At 41.1% G+C, this 12,554-nt stretch overlaps 1 protein-coding gene across 2 annotated transcripts in view; it reads left to right on the top strand.

Annotated features, from left to right (window-relative positions):
• The window catches only part of Dmc1 (DNA meiotic recombinase 1), a 37,585-nt gene that overhangs the window by 13,890 nt on the left and 11,141 nt on the right, over positions 1-12,554 (top strand). For both annotated transcript variants that reach the window (XM_069999879.1, XM_069999880.1), the window contains exons 6-11: positions 2,810-2,862; positions 4,984-5,025; positions 6,660-6,732; positions 11,075-11,166; positions 11,562-11,635; positions 11,753-11,867. In XM_069999879.1, coding sequence (XP_069855980.1) covers positions 2,810-2,862; positions 4,984-5,025; positions 6,660-6,732; positions 11,075-11,166; positions 11,562-11,635; positions 11,753-11,867 — 449 coding nt within the window. The remainder of the gene's footprint in view (positions 1-2,809; positions 2,863-4,983; positions 5,026-6,659; positions 6,733-11,074; positions 11,167-11,561; positions 11,636-11,752; positions 11,868-12,554) is intronic.

The following is a 12,554-nucleotide window of genomic DNA, read 5'->3' as shown; positions in this document are numbered from 1 at the left end:
AATTTACTATGAAAACACTGTGATTTTGTTTCTCTATGTTTAAATTGCCTTTGATCTAATTCTAAATTTTCTTGGGTTTCACAAAGGAAATGATTATATTTCCCCGAATAATTTGGGGTATCCTCCAGGAAGAATTTAAGGAAACCTTTTCAATGCATTGATAGGGCATAGTAACCAGAAATTTTGTCTAATACTTTCTAGAGCTGTTGCTTTCAGGGTGATTTTTCCCAAGGTTAAGAGGGATAAACAGAACTTTCTTTAATAGTTGCCTGACTTAAGAGACATCCAAGGAAGACTGGAGGCATGGTACAATGCTATTCCACCAATGACCAAGCCCCTGAGTTCCAACCCCTGTACCAAAGAGACTGAGAGAGAGAAGAGAGATGAGAGGAGGAGGAGAGAGAGAGAGAGGCAGGAGAGAAGAGAAGAGACTTAGCTATTCAGGCGGCTGAGATCTGAAGATCTCAGTTCTAGGCCAGCCTGGGCAGAAAAATTCTCTAGACTCTATCTCCAAAATAACCAACAAAAAGAAAGGCAGGAGGTATGGCTCAAGTGATAGAGCACCAACTGACCACTGAATTTAGACCACAACACCATAAGATCCCTGAAAGCCTGTACTCCAAATGGGTTGAATTCTCAACCCTTGTCCTTTCTATTCAAATTATGCAGGTCAGTGTCTAGACTTTTTTTTTTTTTGGCGGGGGGGGGGGGGGTGGGCCTGGGCACTGTCCCTCAGCTCTTCAGCTCAAGGCTAGCAAGCTACCACTTGAGCCACAGCGCCACTTCTGGCTTTTTTTCTTTTTGCTTATGTGGTGCTGGGGAATTGAACCCAGGGCCTCATGCATGCAAGACAAGCACTCTACCACTGAGCCACCTTCCCAGCCTCGAGATAAGAATCTTAAGGGGATTTTTCCGCCCCAGCTAGCTTCAAACTGCACAATAGATCTTAGCCTCCTGATGAATTACAGGTGTGAACCCTGTTTGTCTCTCTGAGCTTGGCTTACCTCACTTAATGTGATTTGTTCTAGGTCCATACATTGACCTACAAATGACATAATCTTATGCTTTTTTGTTTTTTTCTGCCAGTCTTGGGGCTTAAACTCATGGCCTAGACATTGTCTCTGAGCCTCTTTGTGTTCACAGCCAATGCTCTACCACTTGAGCCACAACACTACTTCTGTCTTTTTCTGAGCCATTTATTGGGGATTAGTCTCATGGATTTTCCTGCTGTGGACTGGCTTCTAGAAAACCATGATCCTCTCAGATCTCAGCCTACTAAGTAGTTAGGATTATAGGTGTATGCAGTTGACATAATCTTACTCCTTCTAATGGGTTAGTAAAATCCCTTTGTATATATGTAGCACTTTTAATTAATCTATTCATCTATTGTAGGACATGTGGGCTGTTTACATAACTTGGTAATTGTGAATAGTGCAGCAATAAACATGAATATGCAAGTGTCTTTACCATATCCTGGCATGTAATGTTCTGGGTAGATGCCCTAGAGTGGTATGGCTGGGTCATATAAAGTTCTATGTTTAGTTTTTTTTATTGTTGTTTGTTTGGTTTGTTTCTGTTGGTCCTGGGGCGGTGCTGTCCCTCAGCTCTTCAGCTCAAGGCTAGTGCTTTATCACTTGAGCCACAGAGCCACTTACTGTTTTCTGGTGGTCTATGGAGATAAGAGTTTCACAGACGGGCTGGGAAGATGGCTCAGTGGTAGAGCGCTTGCCTTGCATGCCTGAGGCCCTGGGTTCGATTCCTCAGTACCACATAAGAAAAAAGAAAAAAGCCGGAAGTGGCGCTGTGGCTCAAGTGGTAGAGCACTAGCCTTGAGCTGAAGAGCTGAGGGACAGCACCCAGGCCTAGAGTTCAGCCCCACGACCGGACCAAAAAAAAAAAAAAAAAAAGAGTTTCACAGACTTTCCTGCCCAGGCTGGCTTTGAACTGTGATCCTCAGATCTCAGCCTCCTTAGTAGCTAGGATTACAGGCGTGAGCCATCGGCACCTGCCTATTTTTAGTTTTTTGAGGAACCTCCAAACCACCATTCACATTCCCACCCGCAGTGCAATAGGATTCCTTTTTCCCCACATCCCAGCCAACATCTAGTATTTGTTTTTCATATCCTCCTCAGCATATTAAAAAAATTAATAGTAAATTGACTTTTTGAAACATTGTGCCAGGTGCTGTGGCTCATGCTTGTAATCCTAGCTATTCGGGAGTTTATCTGAGGATCTCAGCTCAAAGCCAGGAAAGTCATGAAACTCTTAGTTCCAATAAACCACCAGAAAACCAGAAGTGGCACTGTGGTGCAAAGTGGTACAGTACTAACTTTGAGCAAAAGAGCTCAGGAACAGTGATCAGGCCCTAAGTTCAAGCCCTATGACCAACAAAAAAAGAAAGAAACATTGTCTCTGCAGAATTTGAAAAACCTAATTAATAACTATGACAACTGAAATGGAGATGTAACTCAGTGGTAGAGTGCTTTCCTACCATGCACATGGCCCTAAGTTTAATCCTCAAACACCACAAGAACAATAACAAAAATCCCAAGATCATATATTCTGATTCGTTTCAAAAAATAGAGTACCTAAGACCTTATTAACTGACTTGTTATAAGTATCCAGAAGAAGAGTTGGGTTTTGTTGCTTTCTTTACCTAGCTGCCCATTCAGAGTAGAACCTGTGATCTGAACAAGTGTTATTTGTCCAGGTAAGAATTATACAGATAGATTGATGCTAGGTTACTTACAGAAATTCTTCTTTCTTGGTATGGCTGTCCCTGTTGCTAATGCTTTATTTTTATTTCCAGTAAGTTGCTTGGAGGTGGAATTGAAAGCATGGCAATAACAGAAGCCTTTGGAGGTAGGTAGAACCTTAATTTTTTCCTAGGAAGTTATACAGTTATAATTAAATAAGAAATAGTAAACAAGTTCCTGTTTTGGAACACAGGATAAAAACTGTTATTAGAATATAGGATTATTCTGAACATAAATGAGAATGTATATTAACCAGTAGTTCTTATTATACTTTTCATCCTCTTATCTCTGATATGTACAGAAGGGAATAAAGATAATACTTTATTCCTTCAGAAGGTAATAAAATAATGAGGTTGTTCATATATCTAGGCAATGCATACTCCATTAGCATAGAGATTAGATTTTCTCTTTCCTGGTTATATCATATAAAAAATTTTTTTAAATTTCTGCATACTTGGAGTAGATGTTGCCTTTGATAATTCAGTATTTGCTTACTTTGGTTTTGTTTTGTTTTGTTTTTCTGGCCCTGGGGCTTGAACTCTGAGTCTGTGCACTGTCCCTGAGCCTCTTTGTGCTCAAGGCTGGCCTTGAATCACTTGAGTCACAGCACCACTTCTGGCTTTTTCTGAGTAGTTTATTGGAGATAAGAGTCTCACAGACTTTTCTGCCTGGGCTGGCTTTGAACCACAATCTTCAGATCTCAGTTTCCTGAGTGGCTAGGATTATAGGTGTGACCCACCAGTGCCCACTTAGTATTTGCAGTTTTTAGGAAACTAATTTTTTCTATTGATTCTGTTGACTTGGGGAAATGAATCTTTTTATCATTTCTGTTGACTTACTCTAATAGCTTTTTTTCTTGCATATTTACTCTTTGGAGGTTTCTAATCTATAGGGGTTTAATGAACCTAACTTTATGGATGAGGGCAGTTTTACTATGAAGAAAATTTGCTTCTGTTGATAATCAATTTGAGATTATCTCCCCTTAAGAATTCTAGGTTTAAAAAAAAAAAAAAAAGAATTCTAGGTCAGCAGGGCGCCAGTGGCTCACACCTGTAATCCTAGCTACTTAGGAGGCTGAGATCTGAGGATCATGGTTCAAAGCAAACCTGGGCAGGAAAGTCCAAAAGACTCTTAACTCCAATTAGTCACAAGAAAACCAGAAGTGGCACTGTTGTGGCTCAAGTGGTAGAGAGCTTGCCTTGAGCTGAAGAGCTCAGGGACAACACCCAGGACCAGAGTTCAAGCCCCACAACCACCACCACCAACAACAAAAGAATTCCAGGTCAGGGCTGGGAATCTGGCTTAGTGTAGAGTGCTTGCCTAACATGCGTGCCTCAGTACCACATACACAGAAAAAGCCAAAAGTGGCAGAGTGGCTCAAGAGGTAGAGTGCTAGCCTTGAGCAAAAGAACCTCAGGGACAGTGCCCAGGCCCAGAGTTCAAGCCCCTGGATTATCAAAATTAAAAAAAAAAGAATTACAAGTTAGCCAGACACTGGTGGGTCACACCTGTAATCCTAGCTACTCAGGAGGCTGAGAACTGAGGATTGTGATTCAGAGCCAGCCTGGGCAGAAAAGTCTTATGAGACCCTTATTTCCAACTAAACACAAAAACTTTAAGCTACAGCTTAAAGTGGTAGAACAGTAGCCCTGAGCAGAACAACTCAGGGACAGCTCCCAGGCCATGAGTTCAAGCCCCACAACTGAAAAAAAAAAAAAAAAAGAATTCCAGGTCACTGAGAGAGCTCCAGGCTGTTCTTCCTGTGATAAATATCCTAAACTTTAATTTATGTAAGCTTTTCTATGGAAAAAATGTTTTAACCTTCATTTAAAAAGACAGTTTTGTCAAAAAGAATCAAGTTTTTTTTTATGCAGAGTCCATATTGAGAGGTTCTTTTTTTTGGGGGGGTGGGGGAGTCATGAGGCCTGTACTCTGGGCCAGGGCACTGTCCCTCAGCTCTTCAGCTCAAGGCTAGCGCTCTACCACTTGAGCCACAGCGCCCACTTCCGGCTTTTTTCTTTTTGCTTATGTGGTGCTGAGGAATTGAACCCAGGGCCTCAGGCATGCAAGGCAAGCGCTCTACCACTGAGCCACCTTCCCAGCCCTCATGAGAGGTTTAGGAGTGAGAGTTGACTATTGGAAAAGCAAGCAGTAATTCTAAGGCCATTTTTTTTTAAGGAAGTAAAAACTGTATACATATTTTTATTCCTTTTTTTGTATTTTACAGAATTTCGTACTGGAAAAACACAGCTGTCTCATACCCTCTGTGGTAAGGACACATGACAACAATATAACAGTCCTGGTCAGGCTTTCACTTACTCAACATTGCTATATGCTTAACACTTTACATGGTCTGATGTATTTTGAACAAATTTTTTTAGGAAACTAAAGGTCAGAGAGAGTAAGTAAGTAAACTGCCCAGAGTTGTACTGATATCAGAGTTGGTTTCTGAATATGTGATATTTGAGGTGTGATTGTATGTGCTGCATTATGAACACCTGACTGGAAATATGGAAGTAGATTCTGAGTACACTGGTGAGAAAGGCATCCAGTTTTTCCCATTCCATCTTTTTGTATCTTTTTTTTTATAAGAATGAAATAAAATCTGTTGAGGTGTAAAGATTGGCCTAAGAGAAGACTTCAAAATAAACTTTTTTCCAAAGCAAAATGAGCAAAGATCTCCTTTTTCAAAAAGGCACTACTTTGTATTTCTTTTATCTAAGTAGAAGGAACACAGCAAAATGGTTTAAAGGGGCCAGGCACTGGTGGCTCAGGCCTGCAATATTTGCTACTCAAGATGTTGAGATTTGAGGAGCATGGTTCACAGGCAGCTGGGTAGGAGAGTCCATGAGACTCTTAGTTTCAATTAGCCACCAAAAAAACAGTAGTTATGTGTCCTTGAGCAAAAGGAGCTCAGGGACAGCACCCAGGGTCTGATTTCAAGCCCCACAAATGACAAAAATAAAATTTTTTTAATGGTTTCAAAGGGGTTTTGGAATCAAAATATCTGAGTCACCTTTGGCACTCTCATTAACAGCTATATGACTTTGGACAAATTGTTATCTCCTCTACTTTTCATCAGTAAAATAAAAATAATACTGCCAACTCTTGAGATTGTTTTAAAAAGTAAATGAAATAATGTATGTACCTCCTTAGTGTTAACTACTGCCACATAAAAGTACATGCTTCCCCTTTCCCCCCCTTCCCGCTCCCTACACAAGTGGTGGGGCTTACACTCTGGGCCTGGGCACCGTCCCTGAGCTCTTCAGTTCAAGGTGAGTGCTCCCACCACTTGAGCCATAGCACCACTTGTGGTTTTCTGGTGGTTAATTGGAAATGAGATCCTCAAGGACTTTCCTGCCTGGGCTGGCTTTGAACCATAATCCTTAGATCTCAGCCTCCTAAGTAGCTAGGATTATAGTCGTGAACCACCAGCCACCAGCCACGGCAAGAAACTGCATTTTAAACCAGCCAGATTATAGGTGGCTCACACCTATAATCCTAGCTACTTAGGAGACTGAGGTCTGAGGATGGCAGATTGAGGCCAACCTAGGCAGGAAAGTTCATGAAACTCTTATCTCCAATTAACCACCAAAACAGCCGAAAGTAGAACTGTGGCTCAAGTGATAGAGCACTAGCCTTGAGCAAAAATGCTCAGGGACAGTACCCAGGCCCAGAGTTCAAGCCCCAGGACTAGCACAAAAAAAAAAAAAGACTATCCGGGCAGAATACTATTTCACCACTCACTTGTCAGATGAAAATGTGGCATGTTGTTGTTTAGAAACTAAATGATGATTATTCTTTGCTGTTTACTAAAGAGTTTTAACAAGCATAAATTTCATGTTTATGTAGTCATTTGTGTGAAGTTTATTCACTAATATTTATTTTTTAATTGTTCCCTAGTGACAGCTCAACTTCCAGGAGCAGGTGGCTACTCTGGAGGAAAGATTATCTTCATTGATACAGAAAATACTTTGTAACCTTTTTAAAATGAAATGTTAACATAGTGTGATACACTAATGTTAGTACAATTTTTTTTTTGTCGGTTGTGGGGCTTGAACTCGGCTTGGGCACTGTCCCTCAGCTCTTCAGCCCAAGGCTCTACCACTTGAGCCACAGTACCATTTCTGGTTTTCTGATGGTTTATTGAAGATAAGAGTCTCACAGACTTTCCTGTCAGGGCTGGCTTTCAGCTGTTATTCTCAGATCTCAGCCTCCTGAGTAGCTAGGATTATAGGTGAGAGCCACCGGCACCCAGCCCCATGAGACTCTTTTCTCCAATTACCACTCAAAAGCTGTAAGTGGTGCCATTGCTCAAATAGTAGAAGCACTAGCCTTGAGCACAAAGAGGCTTAGGGACAAGCACCTAGTCCCTGAGTTCAAGTTCCACTGACCAACAAAATAAATAAGAGTAAAAAGTTCCTTTTTAACAAGTAGAATTAACATGGCACAGTAGTTCAAAAGAAGGTTCTGAATTCAAATGTCTGACTCCCGTCTTGGGTCTATCATTAATAGCTGTAAAACCTTGGACAAGTTGCTTAATTAAACTCTAATTTTCCTCATCCCCAAACATTCTTCCCCTTTTTTTTTTGGCTGCAGTTCATAATTACTTGTTTCATAAATGTAATCCAAGTGGTAAACTCTGAATCCTGGTATGTTTGAAAATGTGCTGATTATGCTCTCACTTGAATGTTAATTTGGCTAGTCATGGAGAGAAATCTTAATACTAAGTTTCTATTGTATTGGCTCCCTCTGTCCTTACCGTGTGTGTGTGTGTGTGTGTGTGTGTGTGTGTGTGTGTGTGTGTGTGTGTGTGTGTGTGTGTGTGTGTGTGTGTGTGTGTGTGTGTGTGTGTGTGTGTGTGTGTGTGTGTGTGTGTGTGTGTGTGTGTGTGTGTGTGTGTGGTGGGGCTTGAACTCTGAGCCTGGGTGCTGTCCCTCAGTTCTTCTGCTCAAGGCAAGTACTCTATCACTTGAACCATAGTGCCACTTCTGGTTTTCTGGTGGTTTATTAGAGATATGAGTCTCATGGACTTTCCTGCCTGGGCTGCCTTTGAACCATGATTCTCAGATCTCAGCTGCCTGAGTAGCTAGGATTACAGGCATGAGCCACCGGTGCCCAGCCCTGTGTCCCTATCTTTTTTTTAAATTTCAGTTTTATTCAAACAAAATTGGACAAAATAATGAGATGCACAGTGGCATTTCCATAGACAAACAGAGCAGAGCATGCATTTACCATGTTCACCCACCCATTTAAACCTTCCCCCATATGTCCCCCCTTCCTAGTCACCTTCCAAGTTCTTAATAATCATTCTTTTTTTTTGTCGGCCGTGAGGCTTGAACTCTGGGCCTGGGCGCTGTCCCTCAGCTCTTCAGCTCAAGGCGAGCGCTCTACCACTTGAGCTACAGCGCCACTTCCGGTTTTCTGGTGGTTTATTGGAGATAGGAGTCTCACGGTCTCTCCTGCCCAGGCTGGCTTTGAACCGCGATCCTCAGATCTCAGCCTCCTGAGTAGCTAGGATTACAGGCTTGAGCCACCAGCGCCCGGCCCAAGTTCTTAATAATCATTCTATTTCAGGGCGTTTGTCACAGTAATTTAAACAAAAAAATTCAGGTCTTGTGCATGGGTAGGTTAGCTGTTCTATCAGGTGCCTCTAGACTTTCCTGTGGGGCACACCCAGACAACCCTATCTATACTTCTCACACAGATGAAGTGTTGTGTCCCTATCTTAAAGCTGGAAGTGGAGCTGTGACTCAAAGTGGTAGAGTGCTAGCCTTGAGTGCAAAAGTTCTGGGATGGCACTCAGGCCTCAAGTTCATGCCTCAGGACTGAAAAAAAAAGAATGGGCTTCAGGGGTTGGCCTGGGGGTGTTGTCCCTAAGCTGCTTTTGCTCAAAGCTAATATTTACCATTTGAGCCACAGCCCCACTTCCTTTTTAGTGATTAAATGGCCATAAGAACTTTAGGGACTTGCTTGCCTGGGCTGGGTTTGAACTGAGATCCTCAGATCTCAGCCACCTGATTAATAATAATTACAGGCATGAGCCATTGGCACCCAGCTTGAAAAATAGCATTTTATCTCTTCAGTTTCTATTTTCTTTGACTTGTCTCTCAAGAAGATCTATACTCAATATCAATGGAAGAATTTGGTTTACATGTTGCACACCTGATCCTCAGCTTGTGGCTCTTTTCAGGGAGTGCCTTTGATAAACCTAGTCTGCATCCCTTCCCCTCTCTGCTTCCTGTTTTGGTTAGGCCACAGGAGAACTCTGCCCAGCATTCCTACCATGATTTTGCTCAGGCAGACTAAACTCTGAAAATGGGAGCCAATCTAAGTTCTTCCAACTTTAAGATATTCCCTCAGATATTTTGCTCATACACAAATATAACATAGTATAAACAGTTATGTTTATATAGTACATTAGGATATACATGGTTGAGAAATCCTAAAGACAATTCAATATTGAGCTAGTTATATGTATCACAGATAATACAGTGGCTAAGCATGTAGCTCAGTGAAATCACTTGCCCATCATGTATAAGACCCTAAGTTTGATCCCCTGCACTGAAGAAAAAAAGTGTTGAAGGAAAAGCTCAAGTGGCAGAGTGTCTGCTTAGCAAGCCTGAGATTCTGAGTTCAAATTTCATTCAGATATTATAGATATCCATCCCTTGCTTTACAATAACTTATAATTAGTATTATATAAACAAAAGTATGATGGTCTGCATCCGCTGAGGTCACATCTAAATTTGATGTGGCCACACCTTTCTCCGCCCATACCCTAGATATGGCCTAGCCCAGGCCAAGACGCTCTCTCTCTGCTCTTTTCTAGCTCTCTCTCAGCTCTTTCCTTCTTAGCTCTTTCGCAGCTCTTTCTTTCTCTCTCTCCCAGCTCTCTTTCCCAGTTCTTTCCCCACCGCGTGGATGACCAAGATGGCCTGGTGCCAGCCGGAACGATGAATAAACCTACCCCTTACCTGAAAAAAAAAAAAGTATGATGAGATCATAGACGTGCAGTTAACCTCAAAATATGTATATTTTATACATAGTTAGGATCATCAAAGGCCCAAGAATAATTTTCATTACCTCTTCATAGTTCATAGATTTTGGCAATTAGTGACATCTTCCATATCACTTTTGCATATTTACTGAATTTGATTTCATATGAATTTACTAATTTCAGAAAGTTAACAACTGCTCTAGAAGACAACTGAGATGATCATTTCCTTCTGGACACATGAGATTACCTTTTTTACTCTTCATGTAGTCAAATTTATCATGTTTGCAACCATGATTAATGGTTTATTGTTTCATTTTAAACAGCTGATTATTTAGAATCAATTCATTTTGCAGTGACTCATTATAATTCCATGATATTACTGTTCTAGGATAGATCTATTTTTATAGAACTGAGAACAAAAGAGACAAACCTTAGTTTCTAGTTTTTCTATAATCCTGAGTATAATCCTGAGTCATTTGTCTAACCTGTCAGTGTCCTGATTTGTAAAAATAAAATACAGGCCATAGCATCTAGCCTTCAATTTATTTTATAGATTTGATAAATCATTACTTCACTGTTTTTAAAATTGTATTTTTATTATGCATAAGTAATTACAGAAGGGGTTACCATTTTCTCACCTTTTTTTTCCTTTTTTTTTTGGTCAGTCATGGGGCCTGACCTCTGGGCCTGAGCACTGTCCCTCAGCTCTTCAGCTCAAGGCTAGTGCTCGACCGCTTGAGCCACAGCACCACTTCCGGCACTTTCTGCTTATGTGGTGCTGAAGAATTGAACCCAGGGCCTCATGCATGCAAGGCAAGCACTATACCACTGAGCCACCTTCCCAACCTGGTTTTCTTCATTTCTATATCCATTAATATAAATTAGAAGCACTTAGAAAAACTAAAGTCTGGCCAGTGCCTCATACCTGTAATTCTAGATACTCAGGAAGCTGAGATCTGAGGATTGTGTTTCAAAGCCAGCTTGGATAGGAAAGTTATGAGTCCACGAGACGATGAACCACCAGAAACAATTCTACAATGAGCCACTAGAAAGCTGGAAGTGAGAGCTGTGGCTCAAGTGGTAGGGTCCCTGCTTTGAGTAAAAAAGCTAATAGTGCCCAGGCCCTGCCTTGAGTTCAAGCCCCAGGACTGGTACACACACACTGAATAAATTTAAATCTGGTACAGACAGAGTGATTATTAGCACCTTTCAGAATACCTCTTTGCCTCTTTGTTACTTTACTTAAGAAGTAATCGTAGTTGTTGTTGAAATGTTTTTAGAATTGATTTATTGAATCCTTAATCTTGGCACACTGCAGCCGTCCAGATCGCCTTCGGGACATTGCTGACCGATTCAATGTAGACCACGATGCAGTACTGGACAATGTACTTTATGCACGTGCATACACTAGTAAGAGTCCCATGCAATTGGATGCTTGGGTGATTGTAAGATTGACAGCATAATTACTATTTGATAAAACAAGGGAGGGGTTGTTTGTTTTAACTTTTTTTGAAGTGCTTTCCCTTATTTTATTTTACTTTCCTCCACATATTTTGTCCTTAGGTACTGAAATGCTTTCAAATTATTTTTTTATCCTATGTCTTTGAAATTCAGAATAACACTGTTTTTCTTTTCTGTGGTATTGAGAATTGAACCTAGGTCCTCATACAGACTAGTTATGTGCTCTACCACTGAACTATACCTCTAGCCCTCTAAGCTACCCTTTTGAATAGCATATATTTGCCATATATGCTAAGACAGTACTGCTTCTGGCTTTTATAATATCTCACTGCATTTCCCACTAGGTGAACATCAGATGGAGCTACTTGATTATGTAGCAGCAAAGTTCCATGAAGAAGCTGGCATCTTCAAGCTATTGGTGCGAGTTTTTGATACTGCTTACTCTCAGGGCATATTTTTTCTATTGATTCTTTTTAAATGACCTCTGCCTTCCATTTCCAAGCACATATTTGTTTTTTATATTGATCCTGTGTAGATCATTGATTCAATAATGGCACTTTTTCGAGTGGATTTCAGTGGTCGTGGGGAGTTGGCTGAACGACAGCAAAAATTGGCCCAGATGTTGTCACGTCTCCAAAAAATCTCAGAAGGTAGATCTTTCAAATAAAATAGCACTATCAGAATAGTATCTATGACTGTCTGCTAAGTGTGCTTTGCACATTTGCTCAGAATAATGTCAGAAGGTATTTGGGAATATAACCTAACTAAAAATACTGATTTTGATGTAAATAGTAAGTTTAAGTAAATTAATTTCTGTTCTCAATGCAAAATAGGAATTTGATCATGTTAATAAATTCATGATGCGTGGGGCTGGGAAGGTGGCTCAGTGGTAGAGTGCTTGCCTTGCATGCCTGAGGCCCTGGGTTCGACTCCTCAGCACCACATAAGCAAAAAGAAAAAAGCCAGAAGTGGAGCTGTGGCTCAAGTGGTAGAGCGCTAGCCTTGAGCTGAAGAGCTGAGGGACAGTGCCCATGCCCAGAGTACAGGCCCCACAACTGGACCCCAAAACAAAACAACATAAATTAATGATGCAATATTTTTTTTCTTTTTTTCTTTTTGCCAGTCCTGAGGCTTCAATTCAGGGCCCAGGCACTGTCCATGAGCCTCTCTGTGCTCAAGACTAGTGCTCTATCACTTGAGCCACATCATCACTTTGGGCTTTTTCTTTTTATGTGGTACTGAGGAATCAAACCCCAGGGCTTCATGCATGCTAGGCAAGCACTCTGCCACTAAACCACATTCCCAGCCTTCAGATGCAATATTTCTAAACAGATTTT

The sequence above is a fragment of the Dipodomys merriami genome, unplaced genomic scaffold (genome assembly GCF_024711535.1).
Source record: "Dipodomys merriami isolate MVZ:Mamm:240054 unplaced genomic scaffold, mDipMer1.0.p SCAF_55, whole genome shotgun sequence".
NCBI lineage: Eukaryota > Metazoa > Chordata > Mammalia > Rodentia > Heteromyidae > Dipodomys > Dipodomys merriami.
Note: the sequence above shows the minus strand (reverse complement) of the source record. Positions and strands in the feature narration are given on the sequence as shown.